The sequence below is a fragment of the Myotis yumanensis genome, unplaced genomic scaffold (assembly GCF_028538775.1).
Source record: "Myotis yumanensis isolate MYYU_CA2020_CCGP unplaced genomic scaffold, mMyoYum1.0.hap1 SCAF_6, whole genome shotgun sequence".
NCBI classification, from domain to species: Eukaryota; Metazoa; Chordata; class Mammalia; order Chiroptera; family Vespertilionidae; genus Myotis; species Myotis yumanensis.
The window spans coordinates 43,352,957-43,379,532 of record NW_027223757.1 but is presented as its reverse complement, the minus strand read 5'-3'; the positions used below and the strand labels follow the sequence as shown (position 1 = coordinate 43,379,532).

General features: G+C 40.3%; 1 protein-coding gene across 1 annotated transcript in view; it reads right to left on the bottom strand.

Annotated features, from left to right (window-relative positions):
- Positions 1–13,546, bottom strand: part of ASCC3 (activating signal cointegrator 1 complex subunit 3) — a 252,026-nt gene extending 238,480 nt beyond the window's left edge. Inside the window, exons 1-2 of the mRNA XM_070418020.1 lie at positions 13,342–13,546; positions 1,650–1,780 (exon numbers count right to left, since the gene is read on the bottom strand). Coding sequence (XP_070274121.1) covers positions 1,650–1,739 — 90 coding nt within the window. The 5' untranslated portion in view covers positions 1,740–1,780; positions 13,342–13,546. The remainder of the gene's footprint in view (positions 1–1,649; positions 1,781–13,341) is intronic.
- Between the last annotated feature and the right edge of the window lie 13,030 nt (positions 13,547–26,576).

Genomic DNA, 26,576 nt, shown 5'->3' with positions numbered 1-26,576 from the left:
CATGTTATGGTATAAATCATTGTTTCTCTCCATCAAATAAGAATCTTACCATAGACCCAAAAACTTACTCAGATAATCCAGGGGTAAATTATTGGATTAAATTATGAAATTAACTGGCAGGACCCTTAGCAACAGAAAAATTAACAAAGGACTCTATACCATAGTTCTGATTATTCTCTTTGACAATATAGTCATAAGGGTCCCTCAAGCTACAGATATACCAGGTGTACCAGTTAATAATGCAATAATGCGGATTTTATAGTCAAAGAAAACACGATCAAAGAGAAACATCAAAAGTGCTTTATTCAAAGTAATGTCCATCGCTAGCTACACATTTCCCCCATCTTTCAGGTAATTTGTGGATACCGTCCCACTAGAACTTTTCTTGTTTTGAGGCAAACCAATCAGAGACCCAATTTTCCACTTCTTCGTATGTCTTGAAGTGCTGCTCAGAAAGTGCATGTGCCATTGATCAGAACAAGTGGTAATCTGAAGGAGCAAGGTCTGGTGAATACAGCGGGTGGGTTAACACTTCCCAGGCAAGATCTTTTAACGTGCCTTTAACTGGTTTTGAAGTGTGTGATGGTGCGTCATCATGAAGCAAAATTACTTTGCCGTGTCTTCTGGCCCATTGTGGTCGTTTTACATCAAAGCCTGGTTCAAATTGATTATTTGATTATTTGCAGTGGCGATCAGTATTAACAGTTTCACCAGGTTTTAGGAGGTCATAATACACCACACCTTCCTGATCCCACCAAACGCAGAGCATTGTCTTCTTTCCAAAGCGATTTGGCCTTGCAGTCGATGTTGATGGTTGACCTATAATTTTGTGCCTTTGGGATTCTCAAAATAAATCCACTTTTCACCGCCAGTCACAATTGGATGCAAAAAAGACTTTCTTTCATGCTACTGAAGTAACATTTTACTGATGACTGTTCGGTTTTCCATTTGTCTTTCATTCAGTTGATGTGGCACCCATTTTCCTTCCTTTAAAATCTTTCCCCTTGCTTGTAAATGATCGGAAATTGTTTGATGAGCAACGTTTAATCTTTCTGCAAGTTGTTTTTGAGTTTGACATGCATCTTCATCCGATAATGCTTGTAATTGTTGGTCTTCAAACTTTTTCGGTTGACCTGGATGTTCTTTGTCTTTCACATTGAAATCATCACTTTTAAAGCATTTAAACCAGCGTTCACAAGTATCTTGAGATGGAACATGTTCACCATAAGCTTCCCAAAGTATACGATAACTTTCAGTAGCACTTTTCTTCAAATAATGAATTAAAACTTCCTGCAAATACTTTTTTTGGGGGGGCACGAAATTCGACATTTTTAAGCGTAAATATATCTATGATGTTAACACCTTCAGGAAATTTGACATGTGAAGTTTTGAAGCTTGTTGTCAATACAATAAAAGAGCTTACATATCAAATCGCATATATATCAACATATGTGTAACTCCATCTATTGAAAAAAATCCGCACTATTAACTGGTACATCTGGTATATTCCCATTAGTAAACATTGGTATACATATTCCCCTTTTCAGTAGCTAAAACATACCATTTTAATCACATAGAACTAAGGAAAAAATGTCAAATATTTGCCCATGTCCTATGTTTATAATGGTTTTCATCTTTAAAAAATTTACCTTTAAGTCAGCCACATCTTCATTATAATTATCTTGCTTGGTGACATTTGAAAAGGAGCGCAAGGCTCCTGTGAGTCGAGGTAAAGCCATCTATAATTCAATCAGTGATCCATACAATGAGGAACCAGAAACTGAAACAAAACAATATGATATTTATCTGTTGGGAGGAGGTGGGAGAGGTAATCACACTCAACAAATTGACCTGTCCAAGAGAGAAAAATAAACACTATTAGTTAAAAAAGCAATTGCTACCAATGTTGAATAAAATTCAACACATTTTGTACCCATGAACTTGTTTATTTTTTAATAACATACTGGCTATGTTGGGAAAAAGAAAAAAGAAACAAACAAAACACATGTGGTGGGTACTACTTTAGCATTACTTAAAAATAAGTTCTACAGATTCCCAAGTAGTACAGGTCTCACATACTGCATTACTACTGACAATAATACTGACAGAGAGGAAAGAAAGCACGTGCCCATCTTTTCTCTAATACTGTTTTATGTTCACATTATCCCTTGCTTTCAAAGTCTCACTGCTTTTGGTTTTTTAAAGCATGTTTCCACCTAAATGCATCTGTATTAGTGGTTCCCTGCTCAGAATGCTCTTCCAATGTTCACATAGATGACTCCTTGACACATAATTCTTGGCTTAAAAGGTACCTCCTGAGAGGGACCTTTCTTGACCACTCAATCTAAGAAAGGGCAACTACTCAGTTACTGTCTATCAAAGCACAAAATTTCCATTCTCTTTTATAGCACTAATTAATATTTGACATATACTTGTTTATTTACTTATTTATGTATTGTGTCACTCCACAAAGAGTAAGGTTCATGTTTTTGTCGCTCAATAATGATTTGGTATATAGTAAAAGGAAGAAAACGGGAGAAAAAGAGATAAAGGTAACAGAGAAGCTAAAGAACAGGAGAGGAAAGAATTAAAGAAGCTGGGGAAGAAAGGGAAGAACTCCCAGAGAAGGAAAAAGTCAGATGACCTGATCTAATCTCCTTGTTTAGGCGCTGACAGCTAAACAACTAACCCCCTAGCAAACAGACTAATAATATTTACTGTGAGCAGAGTCCTTATCTACGGGATACTCTTAGAGCTCATCCTGGTTAAAGATTGCTTATTGTAACAAAATTTGGCATGGCTCCCTGGAGAATGTCACATATACTATACAAGTCTTTAAGACAGTTCTTACATAGGAATATTTTGCCCCATTTGGCAATATCTGGTGACATTTTAAGTTGTCACAACTGGGGGGTGAGGGAGGAATACTACTGGCTTCTGGTGGGCAGATGCCAGTGGATCTGGTAAACATCCTATAATACACAAGACAGCTTCCTGACAACAAAGAACTGTCCAGCCCTAGGATTTTTCAACTGGTGTGCCACAAGAATTTTTAAAACTTGCAATACCTGACTATTTGGTCAGGGGCACTGACCTCTGTCCCTTATATTGCTAAATAAAAAATGACAACTGCCAAGGAAACAATAGCTTTCCAGCGTGAACGAATCAAAATTATACCTTTTTCGTTTTGGTTAGATCAGCAAAAAATACAATGTATTTTTTTGGTTTGCCTTAGTAATTAGTTTATGTGTGCCAGAGATTAAAAAAGAAAGTTGAAATTGCATTAAAATAAGTAGACCTTAAAGAAAGTGACAAGCCCAACATCAAAATGAAAGTTCAATAACTGATCAATTATTGATCAGTCAAATCAGCAACAAATTTTCAGTAAAGACATAAAAGACTTGAACAGTGAAATTAGTAAGTTTAGTTGAATAAACATATGCAGAAACCTGTATCTAGTGATTAGAAAAATACATATTCTTTTCAAGTACATCAGTAACAGTTTAAAATGGTCCGTGTCTACTAGGCCATAAAGCAAATCTAATAAATTTCAACAATTAAGCATCATTTAGATCAAGAGATCAGCAAACTTTTCCTGTCTAAAGAGAGAGAGTAAATATTTTAGGTCTGACAGGCCACCATGCAGTCTCTCTGCCCTCTGCATAGTCTTAGTTTTATTCTTTTTTTTCTAAAACACTTAAAAAGTGTAAAAGTCATTCCTGGGCTCAGGATGACCAAATTAGTTTGCTGACCCCAATACAGGTCACATTTTCTGAGCAAAATAAAATAAGATTTGAAATCAGAAACAAAAAAGATGAAGCGAAAAACAAATGACTGCATTGCAAATAAGGAAGGAAATGGTATCAGAACTGCTGGGAAAAAGAGCAGTTGGATTCTCTATATCACACTAAAAAAAAAATTAATCAGGAAAGCAAAATGATCCATTTTAAATTTCAACTACCCATCGGGAATGAATTTTGGAAAGCATTTCTGGAAACAAGATGATTCAGGGAATCACATTTGTATTTTTCTCAGTAACACTTTCTGGAATATTTGAAAGAAGAAATCAAAGCAGGAGTCGGTGGAGAGCACAGAGAAGACATTCTCAAACTTTAGTGTCCATCAAAGTCAGCTGGAGGGCTTCTCAAATTGGGAAACCCACCATGAAGTTTTCTGGATCACCACCAACTTTCTGAATCAACAGATCAGATGGCACTGAGTTGGGGCACTGTCAAGATCAGAATTCAAAAAACATCAGAGATATATATATATATATATACACACACACACACACACACACACCCCTCTATTATGCAACTTCAAAAAGAGGTCATATTTCATAGTAAATCCTAGAATTTTTACTTTCTATTCCTTACTTGTATTATACCTTATTGGTTAATGTAGTGGAGTCATATGTAATTATTTGAATCAATCAAACACAATATGGCAAATAAAAGGTATAAACAAACAAAAACAATAATACTGGCCCTAACTGGTTTGGCTCGGTGGATAGAGCATCAGCCTGCGGACTGAAGGGTCCCAGGTTCGATTCCAGTCAAGGGCATGTACCTTGGTTGCCGGCATATCCCCAGTGGGGGATGTGCAAGAGGCAGCTGATTGATGTTCCTCTCATCGATGTTTCAAACACTCTATCCCTCTCCCTGTCCCTTCCTCTCTATAAAAAATCAATAAAAAAATATATATTAAAACAACAACAACAATAATACTGGAGACTATGCCCACTATTTCACATACTGAATACATGTTCTAGATGAATGGAGAATAAGCAATAAGAATACAGTGCTCCCTTACACTGTTTCAATCACCATATGCATCTCAAACCGTGAACATCTTGCTACATTGTATGACTCCAATGTTTAAAACGATGTTCCCTTTCTAAAAAAGAACATAAAACATGGCCATTAAACATAAGCCAATTTGTTCACCTGGATCATCTGAAGAAACTGTGATTATGTCCCAAGTCTGAAGGAAAAACATAGTTGTACAGGACATATTGAGAGACAGTATGTTGTGACAACCTAATGTCCTAAGGGATTTTCAAGGGAAATTTTAATTATTCTCTATTTCCACCCAAAAAGTTCACTTTAGATCCTAATTCATTCCTAAGCAAAAAGCAACTGCTCTTGAATAGTGTCCAATAAAATTAGGAAACAGACTTGGAGCATGGACAACATAAAAAGCAAGGAAAAGACAAACACATATATACAAGGTGAGGCAAAAGTAGGTTTACAGTTATCCGTCTGGACAACAATGCAACAATTAATATATCATAAAACAAGAAAAAACTGTTTTGCATACTCATAATTGTAAACCTATTTGTGCCCCACCCTATATGTATATTTTTATATAAATCAAAATATACAATGGTTTGTTAAAAATAAAATTTGTATGAGGTTCTTATACCCCAACTACTTACTTAATATTAACTCCACTTTTCCTATTTAAAGGTACCCTTAGGGGTTAAACCTAGACAGGCTCATAACCATAAACCACATGGCCTTTGTATTACAGAAGACCCCTATAGTTATATTAATTTTACTCTTAAAAAAAAGGGGGGGTAAGGAAAGCTTTTCTTTTTAATATTTAGAGAGAGGGGAAGGGAGAAGGAAAAAAAGAGAAACATGGATTGGCTACCTGCAGGCCCCCTATTGGGGATGGAGCCCACAACCCAGGCATGTGCCCTGACCAGGAATGGAACCAGCAACCTTTCCTTGCGCAGATGTTGCCCAACCAACTGGGACACATCTGCCAGGGCAGAAAAGCTTTTCTTCTAAATGCCCTGGGAAACAAGTGGCTAGAATAACTATCAGCACCATATGAGAACAAGATTAGAAATTCCCACAGGGATCAAATAAGCACACATATCACTCTACAGGACACCTGGAGGTGACCTACTGCATGCTAGGCAGTGTGTATTTGATCTTTCCCCACACAGGTTCAGTGGAAAAGATCCTGGCCCAGATGATCTGAGCAAGGCAAAATTCTCATTCTACCCCAATCTATGGGGCTCTGAAAGACAGACACAAGGAATTTATGCCTGTCCCTTAATAAGCCCTTCAAAGATTAATCTGAATTGAAATCTCTCTGCTGTGCAAACTCACAACTGTGAACCTACTTTTGAGAGGTATTCTCCTCTCACGAAGTACCCTCATACACCAAACCAAAACTCTAGTGATGCCCTGGAACAAGCCTTAGCTGTTTACAAAAAAAGGGTTTTCCTGACCTTGTATACTTGTTTCTCTCTACCATAATTACATGGAGCACCATTACATTCCTCAATGTGAGCTCTGCAACTGGTGATCCTTTAGAAATCTGATTCAAGTTTTACACCCAAAGAATTAGAATTATACACCGTAAATCCAAAAAATATTTATCAAAGGGTTTCATGGCCTTAATCTTCACTTATTGTTTTGTGCATAGTAGAGGAAATTCTTAAAAAGCCCTAACACTGACACTACATATAAAAAATTGACACACATTTGGTAATAGCGGCAGATGAAATCTCTCCACCTTTCTCTCAGGAGAGATTAACTAGACACTATAGTCAGGATTCAAATGAATTAATGTGGTACTCATCCTATATAATAAAAGCCTAATATGCTAAGTGTCCAGTCAACCAGTTGGCCGTTCAAGCAATCTATGCATAGTATGCTATGATATGCCAAGGCCACTCAGCCACTCACTATGACATGCACTGACCACCAGGCAGACACTCTGACTGGTAGGTTAGCTTGCTGCTGGGGTCTGGCCAATCGGGACTGAGCACTGAGGGAGACTGAGCAAGATGGGATGGACACGCCCTGGAACCCTCCCCCGATCCCTCCCTGGCTGGCCAACCTCCTGTGTCTCTCCCAGCCCCAACTGTGCACTGGTGGGGTCCCTCAGCCTGGCCTGCTCCCTCTCACAATCCAAGACCCCTCAGAGGATGTTGGAGAGCTTGTTTCAGCCTAATCCCGCAGGTGAGGCCTCTAATGAAATATAAAAACAGATAAGGAAATTACCAACTCATTAGGTATTATGAACCAGAACAAACATATAGATAGTAAGAATTCTATTGTGCTACAATATTGCATTTAATATATGTTTACTTGACTTTTCTGAAAACATGTATTGTCGTGACCATTATTTAACATTTTGATTTGAATTATTTATTTCAATATTTATGAATAAAAGTTATTTATTCCTAAAAATAGGGTACTCTCATCCCTTATGTTATGTCAGTCAGAAATGTGGCCTGAACCATCATTTCCCTACCAAATTCCATCCACTGTTACAGCTTCCTAAACTGAAAGATGTTTGCAAGGCTCAGGCTGATATTTCTCATTCCTTCTCATATTCTAATTTCTAAGTCATTTTTCTTAGCATAAATTATATACGCTACAAATCAGAGGAAAAACAGGTTTTGCCAATGACACCTCCAACTTTTAAAATTTAATACTAAAAGAAGCACCATACATCATAAAGCATCAAACATTAGGAACATATTTTTGAAATTCACTTTCTCTGATGTTTTAAAAATTACAGCATGTTACCTTAAATTGTGTAATACTAATGTAATCATTTCTCTAAGGATTGCTGGTTCACAATTTTTACCGTGAAGATATTAGAAAAATATTTGTTGACTTTTTTAATAAAAATGACATCTGTATAGGTTGAACAGTGATGTTTTTCAATGTTTTATGAAAGTTTCCATGTAAGTATAGAGTAGACCATACAATAACTAGGTCACTAAATACTGGATGCTGCTTTCTGACCTGAAAAAAACATTTAAAAAATTATCTGTACTAATGTCAGTACGTTGTCAAATTTAAGCCCTCTTTTTCAATGAGTGACTCAATAGTTGAAGATACCTGGCACTCTACTTTAAGCCTTCTCTTTTTTAAAAAAAATATATTTTATTGATTTTTTACAGAGAGGAAGGAAGAGAGATAGAGAGCTAGAAACATCGATGAGAGAGAAATATCAATCAGCTGCCTCGTGCACATCTCCCACTGGGGATGTGCCCGCAACCCAGGTACATGCCCTTGACCGGAATCGAACCTGGGACCTTTCAGTCCCCAGGCCGACGCTCTATCCACTGAGCCAAACCGGTTTCGGCTTAAGCCTTCTCTTTACCAACCTAATTAAGTGCCATTTCATTCCTTCATTCTCTCTCATTATGCCTTGGTTTATATCCCATTACACAGAAATATGTGTATAGAAACATGTATCAGAACTCTATATATCAGTTCCAAGGTAGTGTATTCCTTCAATAGTAATATAATCATTTCTCTATGGATTGAGAGAGAGCAGCAAAAGAAAAAATATTAACGATAGTTTTTAAAATACCTGAAACAAATAAAGCAAATATTAATACTTATTACATCTATATGGCAAGTACAACAGTGTTTGTTACATTATTTTCTGAAATTTTCCACATTCTTGAATATTCCATAAAATAAAAATATAGGCTATAAATTTACATTTAAATTTCAGGTAAACAACAAATAATTCAGTATAATATGTCCCATGAACATTTGAGACATACTTGCATGGGACACACTATACTAAAAAAGACGTTCATTTTTGCATTAAAAAATTACATATATGCTTTATTTTAAGAATTTTTTTCATTTTTAAAAAGAGAGGAAGGGAGAGGAAAGGAGAGGAAGAGAAGCATCCACTTGAGAGTTGAAGATACATCTATCAGCTGCCTCCCACATACCCCCTACCTGGGATCCAGCCTGAAACTCAGGCATGTGCCCTCACCAGGAATCAAACTGGCAACCCCTCAGTGCTCAGGATAACGCCCAACCAACTGAGCCACACAAGCCACAACAGAGAATAGATGTGTGCATATGCACATATACACATATATTCTGTCTACTGTCAGCTTCATCCAAGAGAATGAGCCCCATGAGGGCGGGAACTTTGCTTTGTTCACTTCAGTATCCACAGCCACCTAAAACAGTGCCTGGCGCATAGTAAATTCTCAATAAATATTTGCATAATGGATGGATTGACAAAAAAGGATAAAGCAGTGGCTCTCAACCTTCCTTATGCCGTGGCCCTTTAATACAGTAACTCATGTTGTGGTGACCCCCAATTTCATTGTTACAAATTGAACATAATTAAAGCATAGTGATTAATCACAAAAACAATATGTAATTATATATGTGTTTTCCGATGGTCTTAGGCGACCCCTGTGAAAGGGTCATTCAACCCCCAAAGGGATAGCGACCCACAGGTTGAGAACTGCTGGGATAAAGGGAGGCCAAAGCTGCCACAAAAAAAGGACCATATTTACAGGTCTGGATTCCCACATATTTTTTTAATGCTTATATCATCTTTATTTCAATACTTCAAAATATATTTTCACAGAAATTAGTTTAATTATTTGATTAATGTATTTCAGTTCTTAAGAAGAGATAAGATGTTCTACAAACTAATAAATTTACTCCAAATTTACATAAAGAAATCAAAATCTAATGTGATTTATTCAACTCACTACGCCATTTTTCTCAAAGAACTCAAAAACTCACACACGCATAAATTTAATTCTAAAATTAGTGTTCAGGTAAACATTTTTGAAATCTCAAGCTAATAGAGCAGAAAAGCAAAAGCAAGGGTAAAAGAAAAGTCGGTATTTGTTAGAAACTCTAGGGTGGGAGTGGGCTCAGAAGGAAAATCATTGTAGAATGCAAAAACAGCTTTCATTCATTTAACTGAAATTTCTTGACTAGTATTTCTACTACATGTTAGGCAGGTGGCCATGGTGAGCAAAATCAATGTGGTACCTGCCCTTGTGCCGTTTATAGTCTGGTGGGGAAGACAAGCCAATTAAACAAGCTATTTCAATACAAAAGAAAACCGCTATAAAAGTGGCCAGTGAAGAGTATGATCAGAACAAAAAGAGAGTTGGGAAGGGGAAGCAGCTTTCTTATACTGAGACTTCAAGAATGAAGAGTTCGCCGAAACCGGTTTGGCTCAGTGGATGGAGCATCGGCCTGAGGACTGAAGGGTCCCAGGTTCGATTCCGGTCGGGGGCATGTGCCTGCGGCTGATCTATGTTTCTCTCTCATCGATGTTTCTAACTCTCTGTTCCTCTCTGTAAAAAATCAATAAAATATATTTAAAAAAAAAAAAAAAAGAATGAAGAGTTGGCCAGGTCAAGAGGGTAACATATTCCAGCTCAGGGGTAAGAACATTTCACATTCAAGGAACTGAAAAGATGAATAGAGTGTAGTGGTCAATGAGTAATGTGATAAGAGATGGAGCTGGAGGGATAGGTAAGAACCAGGTCATGAAGGACCTCATAAGTTACGCTGTATAGAAATTATTTTGATAGTAAAAAAATTTCCCAAAGAGTTTTTGACCTGAGCTGTGTTTAATAAGTATTACCATGACTGCAGTAAAGGGCATGGACCACAGGAAGGCAAGATGGGGAAGCGAAAGGTACTAGAAAATTACTGCAGTAATCCAGATGAAAAACAAAGAGGATGGGTTCCGGAACTGAAGTAATGATACTGATTCAGAAGAGAGTGGATGAATCAAAGTGATTAAATCAAATCTATTTGGCTTGCTCTGATTATCTGTATTTGTGGTGGGGTAGAGGGAAAAATCAAGGCCGACTTCCACATTTATAGATCAGAATGATGGTACAATTCACTGAACGACGGGGATTTTCTTTTATTGGAAGGGGAATGGCAGGAATATCATGAATTCAATCACAAACAAGTTGAATGTGAGATGTCTGTACGACATTGTATGAAATGTACAGTAAAGATTGAATATTCAGGTGTGGAAGAGAGAAGACTGGCTTAGGATCTAAATATCAGAATCATGAGGAATACCACTAGAAGAGAGAGAAAAAAATCACCCAAGGATTTTTGTGTAGACTGAGAAGAAAAGGCAGCAAGAGGTGCAGCACAGGAGCCTTTAAGGAATAAATAGGTGGAAAAGGTTTATAAAAGGGAATTTCTACAGTAGAAGACCAAAAAAGGCTGGTAGAAAACAAACACAGAAGTGTGTTATCTTCAAAACCGAGGAAAGAAGGGGTTTTAAGAAACCAATACAGTCAAACATGTCAAATGATGTCAAGAAATGTGGCCAAACGCCCCACTGGATTCAGAATTCCAGCAATGTTCTTCCAGTGTTCTGTTTCTAATAAATACAAACAGAAGAGCTCCAAAAAAAACTGATGTAAAATCAGTCACTCTTCAAACTCCCTCATTTTTTTTTCCAAGTTGATGGTCAAAATCAGTGACTTTTTCACTTTTTAAATCAGTGACAAAACCTTCATTTTGCAAACTTCAGGTTGGTCAAGGGAGCGTTCACTGGCCATACATGAGTATTTTTCCTTGCCAGAAGTCAATTCACTGAATAGTCTCACAAAGCCAGCATCTTGATTATATCTCCAACAGTGAAGAAGTAGTGTATGTCTTACTTTTCCCTGGTATCTTGCATGGTTCTTGGCCTGTGCCAAAGAAATCAATAAATATTTGTTCAATGATGTGTACTCAGAGCATTAATCTGTGAAGCTTCCCAGAAATGATTTTTAAGTTGTTCCTTACCAGTTCAACCCCTGGAGTAGAGACAGTACTAATATTTTTGCAAAGCTTCCTTCACTCCTTAAAGAATGCTAAGAAAAAACTGTTTAGTGAGTCTCCAAGGTATTACCTAAGCAGGCCTCATTTTAGAAAATGCATCCAACACTGGGGGAAAATGTACTAAACTTAGTTTTGCAAACGGAGTATCACCTTCATATTAATTTCTTCTTATAAACCATTCATGTAGAATTTCATAACTAAGTTTCTTAAATCAAGATGGAAGGATATTTCTTTCTATCGTAAATAAGACCAGAATTTAACATTTTTATACTGTTCCATCTGATTTCGGTTTTACTTTGACGTCCCACGCCAGGTGGGGCGCGCGGGGCTGAGGATGCCAGGAGGCCGCGGCGCCCTGGTCCGCACCCTAACGCCGGGCTTGCCCGAGTCCGCCCGCTGTTTCAGGTCACAGCACGCGCGGATGGCCAGACCGCCACAGCCAGACGCACAGACAGGCTTGTTAAACATTCTTATTCACTTTTTTAAAAGTAAAGAAAATTTTCTAAAAAGACAACTTGTCTCATCAGTAAGCATTCTCTCTTGGAATGGAATGTAAGTTTTCCTTTATCATATTTGCATGCCATGTTTCTTAGCTATAGAAACCGAGTAACTTGGTTTCAAAATCACTGACAATTTCAAAATGACCTAGCAAGTATTTGAAAATGCTAGAAAACATTAGTGACAAAAGAAAACTGTTTAGCAGGGATCAAGCAAGCTAAATCATGAAAAATAAATTCAATCAAATAAAATTATTTAGCCTACATTTAATTGGCATCTCTAGGGAAACTTTTTCTAATGCCAGACTATCATTGTAACAATCATTATAACTATCATTACAAGCGGAAGATGAACAGGAGCACAATGCAGAGTAGAAGCCAAAGTTGAATTCTTAACTTTTGACAACACTTTGAAAATCAGAGAAATAATTTCAATCTATGAAACATGAAATCTGGTGATGGAAATATCAGCTGTTCAATCTAACTTTACCTAGGGGCAAACAGAAAATATGATTACTATTTAGAACTGCACATGTGATTTCGCTCGTATCAAACTTTTAGCTACCACTAAAACTACGCTTCTTTTAAACCAGAGAATAGCAAGACACAAGAACACACTGCATTCAATGAATAAGCCAATTTGTGATAAGAAACCTGTTGAGCGAGCGCGCGCGCGCGCGCGCACACACACACACACACACACACACTTATTTCAAAAGGACATTCTAGACTGCCCGATGGCTAAACCCACTCACAACTCACTATGGTCAGCTCCCTGCCCAGTCTATTTACTTTTCAGTGCAGGGGTAAAAAACACAAGGAAGCAGCACTCCCTCCCAGAATCTACGTGAAGGAAACGAAAAAGTAACCACGACTTTGGAACGAAAAAAGAAAAGAAAACACACCACACATCCACTAATGAAAAGTAATTACCGACACACAGGAAGGAATAATCAGCACACGTGGTCCTCACTCCGTGGCTTAACACCTGGGAAATGTGTGGCTCGGGTCCTTTTTGCGATCCCGGCCCCACGTACAAACTCCAGGAATGGGAGGAACTGCCGGAGGTCTGGGACGGGTCCGGGCAGAGGGTGACAGCTCGGGGCGGCCTCCCGGGCTGAACGAACGCCACCGAGGGGCCAGCCCGCCCGCCGCGCCCTCCCCGCAGCCCCCGCCTCCCGCCAGCCCCACGGGGCCGCGGCGCCCCCTCCCCGCCGCCCTCCCCACCTCCTCACCTCCCGACTCGGGCTCCGCGCCTCCCTCCCTTTCGGTTTTACTCTGACTTCCCACGCCAGGTGGGGCCGCGGGGCAGGGCTGGGGATGCCAGGAGGCCGCCGCGCCGCCGCGCCCTGGTCCGCACCCTAACGCCGGGCTGGCCCGGGTCCGCTCGCTGTTCCAGGTCACAGCGCGCGCGGATGGCCAGACCGCTACCGCCAGACGCACGGACAGACCCGGCAAGCAGGGATGGGGCGGAGACGGCGCGGGCCACCACGTCACCCGCGGCGCCAACGTAGGCACGTCGCTCCCTCCGGCCCCGCCCCTCCCGCGTGCGCGCGCCGCCGGCCGCCCCGCCCCCGGCCCGCTGAGCTCCGAGCAGGACCTGGCCCGAGGCTAGGGCGCTCCCCAAATGGTGACTCCAGGTCTGTTGGAGCTGTCTCCTCCAGCTGTTTGGCTGAGAGTCTCACCCTGCAATTACTGGAGTCGGCCGAATCTCCCTCCCGCCCCGATCTGTAAAGTGAAGGCATGGAGAAAAGCATTCCTCTGAAAGGCAAAGGAGAGAAGAGCAGTGACTATGTGTGAAGAACCAGGGAAATGCCATCACCAAATGCCATCACCAGCCAGAGCTCCCGGCTGCTGCGTACTTTGTACAGGGTTCCCTGGTTTCGAGTCCTGCTTTCCTTAAGCTTTCTGGATTCTCAGTGCACTTCTCTTCAAGTTATCTCTGCTACTTGCCTCTTTGGTTGGACCACCCACCACCAAAAACAAACTGCCTGGTGATTCTCTGGCTAAATTGAAAACAACAGGAAGGCAACATTCAGGAAAAAATTGACTAACCTCAAGAACTGTGCAGTGTATGCGTGTATAGTCCTGGACTAAAAGTTGGGCATGTAAAGATGGTATTGAAACCGGCCCAGAGGACCTTCAGGCTTTTGCCTGCCACCCTGAAGCCAAACACCGGATGCAGGTTCTGATGGAAGGAAAGAGGTTTATTCAAGTGCTCATCACTGGAGAAAATGGGGGACTCTCATCTCCAAGCCTGTCTTAGCATCTCAGTGCAGGCAGGGGTTTTTAAAAGAGGGGTTGTTGAAAGAGAGGAACTAAGGAATTCTGGTGACCTGCAGTTTCACATTCCCACTCTCAGGTGGTTTTGATGTTCTCTTTGGTGTGTGTCAGCGTCTGTCATTTTTTCTCTCTGCAGGTTTTATTGCTGATATCTTGGGACACAATGTTTCAGACCTGGCTAGCCATCAACATTTGCTGGACTACTGTGATCAAGACCGGTGAAAAGGAGAACTGGAACTGCTACTACCTGTAACATGCTTAAATATGAAACTAATATTTTTAGACCAGTGATAGCGAACCTTTTGAGCTCGGTGTGTCAGCATTTTGAAAAACCCTAACTTAACTCTGGTGCCGTGTCACATATAGAAGTTTTTTTATATTTGCAACCATAGTAAAACAAAGACTTATATTTTTGATATTTATTTTATATATTTAAATGCCATTTAACAAAGAAAAATCAACCAAAAAAATGAGTTCGCGTGTCACCTCTCACACACGTGTCATAGGTTCGCCATCACTGTTTTAGACTGTAAGTTTTGTTAGTCTATACTTTATACCCTGTTACAGTATGAGTTAATAATGTGTTAATAATTTGCTCTTCCATCCCCCCTTCTCATAGGAATGTGTCTTGTGACCTGGTTGAACTGTTTTTTATAGAGAAGCAGCCAATAGTGACCCAGTGATACTCTTCACTGGCCAAACCACATCTGGAGTTCTTTATTCAGTTCTAGATTGAGCACTTTAAGAAGACCTCAAGGAAATTGGAATTATTTCAGAGGAGAACAAAATGATGGAAAGAACTCAAAAGTACCACCAATGAAGAAGTAGTGATTGAACTTGGAAGGATTTTTATAGAAAGGGAAAAGCTACTGGGACTGCCTCCAAATAAGTAAAGACTCACCAGATGACAGATTTGTTTCATGTGTTCTTAAGAAGTGCACACTTAAGAGAAACAGATTTCAGATCCTGAAAAGAAAATTGCCTTCTAGCACTAGCCAGAAAAGTTGTGGCTTAGGGTGGGTGGAAGCCCTGACCATTGGATTTTACTTTAAGTAGATTCCTATGGTTTTTAAAGGGGAATGGGTACAGAGAAGCCATGCATCAAGAGAAGAATTAGTTAATGGGTTTTTTTTAAAGCCATTTCCAGCCATAACCAGTTTGGCTCAGTGGATAGAGCATCAGCCAGTGGACTCAAGGGTCCCAGGTTTGATTCCGGTCAAGGGCATGTACATGCGGGCACATCCCCAGTAGGAGGTGTGCAAGAGGCAGCTGATCGATGTTTCTAACTCTCTATCCTCTCCCTTACTCTCTGTAAAAAAATCAATAAAAAAAATAATAATAAAGCCATTTCCAACCTTGAGATTCAATTAGTCTATAGTTTCAGCCTTAAAAAGAATTTACAGGTTAGCTATGAGACAAGACAAATGCATGAAAAGGTAAATAATGAAAGGAGGCCATATGATAATGAGCAGTACTAACAATAAATGCTAGTACATTTATTGTTCTCATTATAATTCCAGAGGCTTAAGGGAGAAGGAGGAAATGAAAGTAGACTGTGTCTAGAACTGCCCTGTCCAGTAGGGTAGCCACTAGCCAAATATGACTATTTACACTTGAAATGTGGCTAATCTGAATGGAGACATGCAGTAAATCTGAAATACACATCAGACTTTGAAGACTTAATTCAAAAAAATGTAAAATATCTTAATACTTATGCTGACTACATGTTAAAATAATGGCATATATTGGGTCAATATATTAAAATTAATTTCACCTGTTTATTTTTTTAATGTACTTACTAGAAAATTTTAATATATGGCTTGAATCTTATTTCTATTAGATAGTTCTGGCCAAAGAAATATACTTAATTGAATTTATCAAAATTATCTATAAAGGAGAGTGAACTGAAAGACATTCTATCTACTAAAAACAAAGGAAAACCATATCAATGACCAATTCTTTTTATACATATGCTAGAGGCCTGGTGCACAAAATTCGTGCACAGGGGGTAGGGGGTCCCTCAGCCTGGCCTGCAACAATGCCAGCGTCCCTCGCCCCGGCCTCTGGTCCAAGGCCCCTCTCCTCCCTCCATGTGGCCGGGGCGGGGACACTGGGCTTGCGTCACCATGAGCCCACCATCCCACGCCCTGGCCTCTGGCCCGAGGCTCCTCCCCTCCCTCCACGTGGCCAGGTCGGGGACCCTCCACTCCCTCCGTGCGGCTGGGGCGCAGACGCTGGGCTCACATTGCTGGGGCGACACCACCAGTGACCCGCCCCGGACCACTATGGGTGCTGCCAGCTTTTGTTGCGGAGTGACGGTTAATTTGCATATTACTCTTTTATTAGATAGGATGAACATAAAAAGAATCAACAGGCAAATCAGGGTAATCACCACTATGAAAAAGACAAAGAAAGGCAGGTAGAAAAACTAATTCTAAAGGACTCAAGTATAATTCTTGAGATAAAAGGACATTTGTAAAAAGCACTCCAATTTATAATTCTCCAGTATTAAAAATATATTACATCAGGGTACTTTGAAAAAGGAACAACCATAGAATGAAATAGAGTTCTGAAACACTTATAAAACATTATTACTTAAGTAAAACCAAAGAAATCTAGAACATAGCATACATAAACATAAAAGAAAATATGAGAAAAGATACATGGAGAGCCAATTCAGCAGACTTAACATTGAACTAGTGGAAGAATTTTAAAAAAAAATTTGAGAAAAATATTTTTAATTATATGTTTAATTATAGGAGGCCTTTTTAGGATATAGAAGAAAAGTTTTCAAGTTTAGTAGACTGTAGGGTACCAGAAAATAGATTTAAAAAGACTCATACTCATTATGCTAAGTGATTTCACTCATATGTGGAATCTAATGAACAGAATTAACTAATAAGCAAAATCCAGATAGGTTGACAGCTGTCAGGGGTGTTTTGTCAGGAGTTCTATTACTATGGGAGATGAAGAGATATTTGGAGACAAGTTTTTTTATCCAGGATGCTTTTTTCTTGCTCAATTAAAGCAAATTTACTGGTATTAAAAACCTAAGGAGAGCCTCTCTTCATTTCTTATCAGAATGAGTGGAATATCAAGAATAATTTCTCTCTTTCAAGCACATAAGAGAGCTTGAAAGTAAGAGAGAAAAAAAATGGCAACATAAAATCTTGGATATTAATTATTTTAAGGATTAATTTTTCCTGAAGTTTAGACTGTTCTTAAGCATGTTTAATACAGTCAAATTGAAGATTTCATTCACTCTTCCCACAATAATTAAGCATATATCACATAACCCACACTTTGCTATGCATTGTGGAACTTTAAAAATATATATGATCTCTAGTCTCAAGGAAATTAGAGGAACTTACAATTTGGGTGGGTGACAAATTTTTTTTTAATATACTTTTATTGATTTCAGAGAGGAAGGGAGAGGGAAAGAGAGATAGAAACATCAATGATGAGAGAGAATCATTGATTGGCTGCCTCCTGCACTCCTCACACTGGGAATTAAGCCCGCAACCTGGGCATGTGCCCTTGACCGGAATCAAACCCACCCTTCATTCCACAGGCCGATGCTCTATCCACTGAGCCAAACCAGTTAGGGCTGGGTAGGTGACAAATTTAACACAAAAGTATTTGAGAACAATTAAGTGCTGAGTTGTGAGGTATATTATGAATCCCAAAAGTTGTCCAAAGTAAAGATAGGCCATTGCTGCATTCAGGAGATTAAAAACTTTTGTGCAAAAAGTGAACACTGAATTGGGCATAAAGAAGAGGTAGAATTTATATGCAAAATTATGAAGGGTTATTTGTAGGATTGATTCTAGAGAATAAGACACTGAGTTTAAAGTCCGAGTTGTTGCTGGTGGTAGCCTAAAGGCTAAAAATGGCTGACTTGGTAGTTTATAAACAGGTTTCATTTCTGGTTCTTGCTCTATATTGTAACCACAGGTAGCAGCAGAATGCCTGACACATAGCAGATAGCAAATATTTGTTAAAGCAATACAAATTTTTGCACTCAATATTTCCTTTATTACATGACTAAGAACTTTCATTTTTTTATTGAGGTATAGCTTTACAAAAATTGAGGTATACTAAAATGAGACTACTACCCAAATTAAGGTATAGACCATTTCCAACACTCCATAATACTCCCTATGACCTTCCCAATGAGCACTCAAATCTCCCCACCCCACCCCAGAACATTCCAAGATAGCCACTATTCTGACTTCTATCAACAGAGATTAGTATTCCTGGTTTTCACATAAATAAAATCATAGTATGTCACTCAACATATTCATGTGGTTGACACCTGGCCTTACTTTACAACACTTGTTGATACTTGAAAGAGATACTTTTCCACCTTCTATTTAAAAAATATTTTCTTGTGGGAAAACCCCATAAAGGTGTTTATTGTAGAGTAATATACATTCAAGGTGTCATTGATCTTTAAACTTTAAAGACAGGTTGTGCTTACTTTGAGGGTAGGCAAGGCCATCATAAACTCCATCCTATACCTTTATAGTACAACTTGGTACTTCAAAAGTGACAATCAGGTGAACTTGCTGTGACTCTTGCTCAAACAAACCTGAAAATTCCCTATGAAAAGTTTAGATCAACTGCAAAGTTGGAGGCACAATCCCTACCCTCACTTCTGACACTAACTGCAAGTTTGTGGAGGGATTTCCTAAAGCACCCCAGTAATTTGCTATAAAGACTCATGGAACTCACTGAAAGCTATTACACTCATGGTTAGGGCTTATTAAAGGGAAAGGATTCAGATTAAGGTCAGCCAAAGGAAGGCACACCTAGAGCAGAGTCTAGGAGGGCTTCAAATGCAGACCTTTATTTGTCTTCTAGCCATGGAATCATAATCATATTTATTATATCATATTCCATCATTGAAGTGTGACAGTATGCATGGAATACTGCCTCTGATGGAGGCTCACGGAAGCTTGGTGACCAGTTTGGGGTGACTTTGTCATGTAGGTATGATTGATTACCCACTTGGTTCATTTCAGTTTCCAGGTCTACTGATACTGTCTGGCTCAAAGCCCAAAATCACATTGTTGATCTTTGGGGCTGGCTAGCCCAAAACCTAACAGTATATGGGTAAGTCAGTCCCCACAGTAAATCATGTTGTTAAATTACCCAGTATGATTCAAGGCCCTCAGACAAACAGCAGATCCTATACGGCTGAGGGCAAGGGCCAGGCCTTCTCTTCGGGCAAGCTCAAATCCTTTACTACATACCCCTTAAATCTTCACTTCTCTAACTGGAGAATTTAGTGTTTTCAAACCCTGCAATTAAATTATTTCTTTAAAAAAATTGTTTCTCAATTATCACTTTCATGAGTTTGTGTTTTTAAAAATTCTGAAGCATCTCAATGTATTTGACAAAAAAAATTAAGAATGGAGTAGGGATACTAACATTTTCTTTTCCCCCTAATTATATATATACACTGAATGGCCAGATTATTATGACCACCCCATCAGTACTTCATTGGGCCACCTTTTGCCTTCAATACTGAGGCGATTCTTCTAGGCATCTACTCCATGAGATGTTGAAAGGTGATGCGAGGAATCTGACACCATACCTGATGAACAGCACTGTCCAGTTCTGTGAGATTTTAAAAAAATATATATTTTATTGATTTTTTTACAGAGAGGAAGGGAGAGGGATGAGAGAGAAACATCTATCAGCTGCCTCCTGCACACTCCCTACTGGGGATGTGCCCGCAACCAAGGTACATGCCCTTGACTGGAATCGAACCTGGGACCCTTCAGTCCACAGGCTGAGGCTCTATCCACTGAGCCAAACCGGTTAAGGTAGTCCTGTGAGATTTGATGGTTTTAGAACCAGCTGCCTGATGGCTCTTTTAACTTCGTCCCACAAATGTTCAATTGGATTGAGATCTGGTGATTGTGGGGGCCACCTAAGCAAGGTAAAGTCTCCTTTATGTTCTTGAAACCACTCCTGCACAATACGAGCACCGTGGCATGGTGCATTGTCTTGTTGGAAGAAGCCATCTCCATTGGGATACGCCATCAACATGATAGGATGAACTTGATCAGCAATGATGCTTAGGTATGTTGTGCTATTCGGACATTGTTCCACACGAATTAAAGGGCCCAAATCATGCCAGGAAAACATTTCCCAAACCATAACACTGCCCCCACCAGCTTGAAGGGTTGTACTCATGCATGTGGGGTGCATGCTTTCATGCTGTTTCTGCCAAATTCTCACTCTGCCATCTGCATGATGCAACTGGAAACTTGATTCATCGGACCACATGACTTTTTTCTAATGCTCGACTATCCAATCCTTGGGTTTCTGTGCGAATTTGAGACATTTTATCTTGGTAACTGCAGATAGCAAAGGTGTTTGAACAGGCCTTCGGCTTCCATATTCCATATGATGCAGTGTATGGCTAATTTGCCTACAAACATCAGGTGGTCATAATAATCTGGCCACTCAATATATATATATAATTACTGACCTGTAATATGTATTTTACGTTGACAACCACTACAAAATAAAATTCAGAGTTTCCCAGGAGACTGTAAAGCTAGAACTGACCATGAATGAAAGACAGTGCTGAGTAGCATTTCAGTGATATTGAGGCTTGGAAATTAGATAAGTGTACAGGATTCCCCGTAAACTTCCAAAGACATCCATAAGGAACAGTGAAATTGTCAAAATTGTCCCTGTATTTTCAACATTCTTTCTTTACATAAATGTGTTGGGGAGTCATCACTGAGGAACAAATACCATTATAGTTTAAAATGAAATTAAGAGATTTATTGGTTAAGGTGCCACTGGTGCACGAATTTCATGCACAGGTGCAGTCCCTAGGCCTGGCCGGTGATCGAAGCATGAGCATCTGGCATGGAAGGGCAGGTCCCAGCTGACCTCTGGGCCCTGGGCAGCACCTGCCCCAGGCCCCTGCGCACCCCCTCAGCCTGAGTCACAGCACCCAAGTCCCCACGCGGGGATGCAGTGAGCGCAGCTGGATGCCGCAGGCCAGGGCACAGTGTGGGCCTCTGGGCCGCCCAGCAGCACCACATGGAAGCCGGGCAGGCAGCATGGTCTCTCCCAGCCGGCCTCACAGACCGGCTCCCAAGGGCTGTGGCCCGGCTCACCCAGAAGAGGCCACACAGGTGTGGGGAGCATTCCTTGCAGGCGCTTGGCAACTGAGTGCTGGGGCTTCACTGGCGCATGAGCCTTGGTGTCCTGGAGGAGGGTAGTAGGGGGAGTGAGGGCAAGCTCAGTGGACAATGTGCATTCTCACCACACCTCCATCCCCATCACCCCCACCCCCAGGTAGCTGATGAGAGGTCACAGCCCCACCCCTCCCCGCCTGGGCACCGTGGGAGGTTGGTTGCCACCACCCACCCTCAGTTCCCAGTCTCAGCCCTGGGCCCGGCCCTGATTGAGTGATTAGGGCCTGCTGGCCACTGGTTGCAGTCTGCAGGGGGATCGATCAGGGCCGGCCCCTGGCCTGGACCCCTCAGTGCCTGGGAGCTGGACTGCAGCCCTGCCCCTGCCACTGCCACTGTTCACCATCTGCAGGGTGATCAGCGGGGCGATTGGGTCTCGCTCACACCCACCTTGGCCTGGCGCTGCCCACTCACCTGCTCCACCATTCTGCCACAGTCCTGCTCCCATTGGGGCCCACTGGGGCCGGCAGTGCCTCCACTGCTGCCTGCTGCCAGCACTGCCCACTGCCAGCGCTGTGTCGCAGATGCTCACCATGTTCCGCACCACCCTCTGGTGGTCAGCACAGGTCATAGTGAGTAGTCGAACTCCCAGTCAAACAATTTGCATATTAGGCTTTTCTTATATAGGATGTACTGTTTCTGCTTAAAATAATTTTTAACTACTGCTTTGATAGATTTAGCTTCTTTTCTAGTTTATATATGAGTTATACTTCTTTGTTCTTGTTAAGATATAGTAGAGATACAGGACTTCAGTTGATGAAATAGCCTAGAGACGAAATGCCATCTTTGCAGCTCAAGCAGGGCAAGGGCAGTTGAAATCAATCAAATCACAGAACCGCCAGGCAGCTGTTGTAGAGTCATTGGTCAGGAAGGGCAAGGTTTGTCAGGCATAAGATTCTGATTCCATAACCTTGAGAGGCTCAGACTGAAAGCTATATTGCACTAACTCTGTAGGGTGATCTGAAGGTTCATTCATCCATTCATTCAATTTTGACATATATTGAGCACCTACTGTGAGTCAACAGACACACTAGCAAACAAGATAAACACTGTGTTGGTTTTTACAGACGATAGCTGACATTCACTGTGCATCTACCTGCTGTTTACTTGTCACTGTGCTGAACACCCTTCCTGGAATAATGCCGGTGGTTCTTGATCCAGCATCTAGAAGGGTTCAGAAACCTGGAAAAGGGCTGTTCATAAATTAAATAAGATTCCAGAGACAAAACATAATTTTGAAAGGCATTATAGGGAGTCAGAGAAGACTTAGCTAAAGGAACTAAGTTCTCCTTGTCTCAGGACCCTTTGCTATTTATTAACACAATTTGTCCTAAGGCATGGTGGAGATATTCACATCAAAGGGTAGGGTTTCCCATACACAGTCCATTGTCAGATTTGAGGGAATGCCTCTGGCTGTTCAGGTGTTTGGCCAGTAGGAGGCAATAACATATAAATTAAGATGCCCTTAGCTGTCTGGCAGCAAGCAATCATTTAATGCATCCTTTTCAGGTTTGAGGAAATGCCCTCAGCCATCTCCAGATGATCCAGCCCTGCTGACATGCTGAAATTGGCTTCCGGCACTAGAACACTAAGAAGGTGAATTACTCTCATTTTTAATAATAAGTGGTTTTATCTAGATTTCACAGGCAAGGAAACTGAGTCTCTAAGAGGTTGATGATCTGGCTGAAAGAAAATGTCTAAAGACCACTTGTCCCACCCTCAGAAGCTGAACTTTCTTGCTCCTGCCAGTTGCAATGGACATAGTTTCTCAGTGCCTAAAAAAAGTAGCTTTATCTTCTCTGCCACTTTCAGTTTCTGTGCTGGATACAAGAGCCCCATCTTTCGGCAAGATGTGGAATTTCATAAAGAAAGACAGGACCGATGACGGACTTGTCAAGCATTACCTTAGCTCTTCTTTATTAAATGGTTTATTGTCTAGAATTCTAGTATTTTTCTAGACCAGAAGAAGGGACACATTTTGATTACATTTCTGCCAGTTGGTATTCATTTTGCTATTATGCAGAAGAAAGTTAGAAAAATAAGAACAGATCTTAATTTTAGTATATGTATTAGTACTTAAAATATACATTCAATTGCCGAAACCGGTTTGGCTCAGTGGATGGAGCGTCGGCCTGCGGACTGAGGGGTCCCAGGTTCGATTCCGGTCAAGGGCATGTACCTGGGTTGTGGGCACATCCCCAGTGGGAGATGTGCAGGAGGCAGCTGGTCGATGTTTCTCTCTCATCGATGTTTCTAACTCTCTATCTCTCTCCCTTCCTCTCTGTAAAAAATCAATAAAATATATTTAAAAAAATATATATACATTCAAGGTTGCTTAAAAATAAGTTCTTCCTTAAAAATGTACTATTGATTTTACAATTTTAAAAAATATGTACTTATTTATTTGGAGAGAGAAGAAAGGAAAGGGAGAGAGAGAAACATGGATAGGCTGCCTCCTGTATACCCTCTACTAGGGATGGAAACTGCAACCTGGGCATATGATTTTTAATTTTTTTAAATTTAAAATCTGGCTACAATTAATGAAAGAAGAGAAAAATTGTTCTAGCCTGAACATAAAGTCTCAGATTGACACAACCCTGAACAAACATGATTCTTTAACAAGTGAAGTTTCACTAAAGTGAAGTTTGACAGAATGAATGCTGAGTAAGTGCTCAATGGGAGTATATCTCTTTTTAAACTTTCACAAAGACACAACTAGAAATTATAAATACTCACAGCGTGGGGCAAAAGTAGGTTTACAGTTGTGAGTATACAAAACAGATTATTCTTGCATTTTTATTTATGAATTATTGTATTATTTTCCATATGAAAAACTTTTGCCCCATCTTGGATATAAGCAAAACAAGATTAACCAATAATTTTTTATTATGTGTATAGTACTAATTATAATGATTTTATTTTATAAAAGCAGATATCTATATATATAAAAGCTCATTGACCAAAGGGTGGAATGACCAGAACAACTGGTCGACCAGTCACTATGATGCGCACTGACCACCAGGGGGCAGACGCTCAATGCAGGAGCTGCCCCTGGTGGTCAGTGCACTGCCACAATGCCTCAGAGGGGGGGTCCACAGCTGCTCGGCTGACTGGGATGAGCAGCGCTCCCACAGTGGGCTGATCCCCGCAGGCCACGCCCACCAGTGCATGAATCCATGTATCAGGCCTCTAGTTATATAATATCTTCCCATTGCTTGAAACTCTGGAAGTGACAACTATATCCTACCAATAGTAAGCTTGTGTGTTGAGATCTCATCCTACAGAATGAATAGAGGTTTCTACTGCCCACAACTGATATCCGTTCCAAAACTCTAGCTCTATTTTCCCTGACTTACATCCATTGCCCTGATAAGTTTTAGGAATGATGACCAGTCCTAAAGCATCAGCATTCTTCTGGTCCACCCCCAAGCAGTCAGTCTCCTCTTAGGCTCTAAATTTCCTGGAGTAGAGGTGACGTCAGACCTCAGCCTACAGTTCACTTAAGCTTTTTGGGGCATCTGTACAACACTAGTTCTTTGCATTTTTCAACTGCAGAAAACACATTTCCAAGTTCTCCCATAATCCATAACCCCTCAATAGACTTCAGGTTAAAAGGTCATTCTCGTCTACACCTATTCTCCACAGAGGGTGGGTGACTCACAGCACAGTGGCAGCCCTCCAAAGAAGCTTCTCCTTTAATTCTCTGACACTTTCTAATATCCTTGATCTGATTGAAGGCTCAAAGAATCACGTAACAGCTTCTTGAATGCATTTCCTTTGTCAGCCTGCATATGGAAGGGAGACTGTCTCACATACTCACTTGGGCACTCTGTCATCTGTTAGTATCTGTCAGTACTTAAAATATACATTCAAGGCCGAAACCGGTTTGGCTCAGTGGATGGAGCGTCGGCCTGCAGACTGAAAGGTCCCAGGTTCGATTCCGGTCAAGGGCATGTACCTGGGTTGCGGGCACATCCCCAGTAGGAGATGTGCAAGAGGCAGCTGATCGATGTGTCTCTCTCATCGATGTTTCTAACTCTCTATCTCTCTCCCTTCCTCTCTGTAAAAAATCAATAAAATATATTTTAAAAAAAAATATATACATTCAAGGTTGCTTAAAAATAAGTTCTTCCTTAAAAATGTACTATTGATTTTACAATTTAAAAAAATATGTACTTATTTATTTGGAGAGAGAAGAAAGGAAAGGGAGAGAGAGAAACATGGATGGGCTGCCTCCTGTATACCCTCTACTAGGGATGGAAACTGCAGCTTTTATATATATAGATATCTGCTTTTATAAAAGAAAATCATTATAATTAGTACTATACACATAATAAAATCTCTGACAGGGAGAATCCCATTCTAAGATCTTGTTAGATATAGAAATACAAAGAACTGGGACACATTACAGAACCTAGTTGTGAGTGGCACTACTACATACAAGACCAGGATCCTGTTAACGTAAAAAACATTCAGATCTGTAAAGAATTTTGTGAGTTTATTTGAACCAAACTGTCGACATATACCGGGAAGCAGAACCTCAACGAATTGAGATAATGCTCCGGAGAATGGGGAGTTCATACCTTGTTTTTATAAATTACCATCAAAAGGAAAATATGTAAGTGGGTTACATGAAATTCATTGGTGATAGTTTAAGGAGGTGGGATAAAGCAAAGCAGGGAAACCTCTGGGATAGGATAAAAAGTGAAATGATGGACATGTGCTTCTTTTACATAGATAGATACAGGATAGTTTAACATAATTAACAGTTGACTATTAACTTGATAACAATAACAATGAGGGAATGTCCTGGTGCCATTTGTTTTGCCCCGAGGGGTGGGGAGGGGAATAAAAGGGAATTTACAAGTTACCCAGACATTTCACAGATATCTTATCTTAGATGCAAAAAGACAAATGGGCTCAGTAAAGATCTAAGTTGATCTTTGTCAGGGAAAATACAGGCC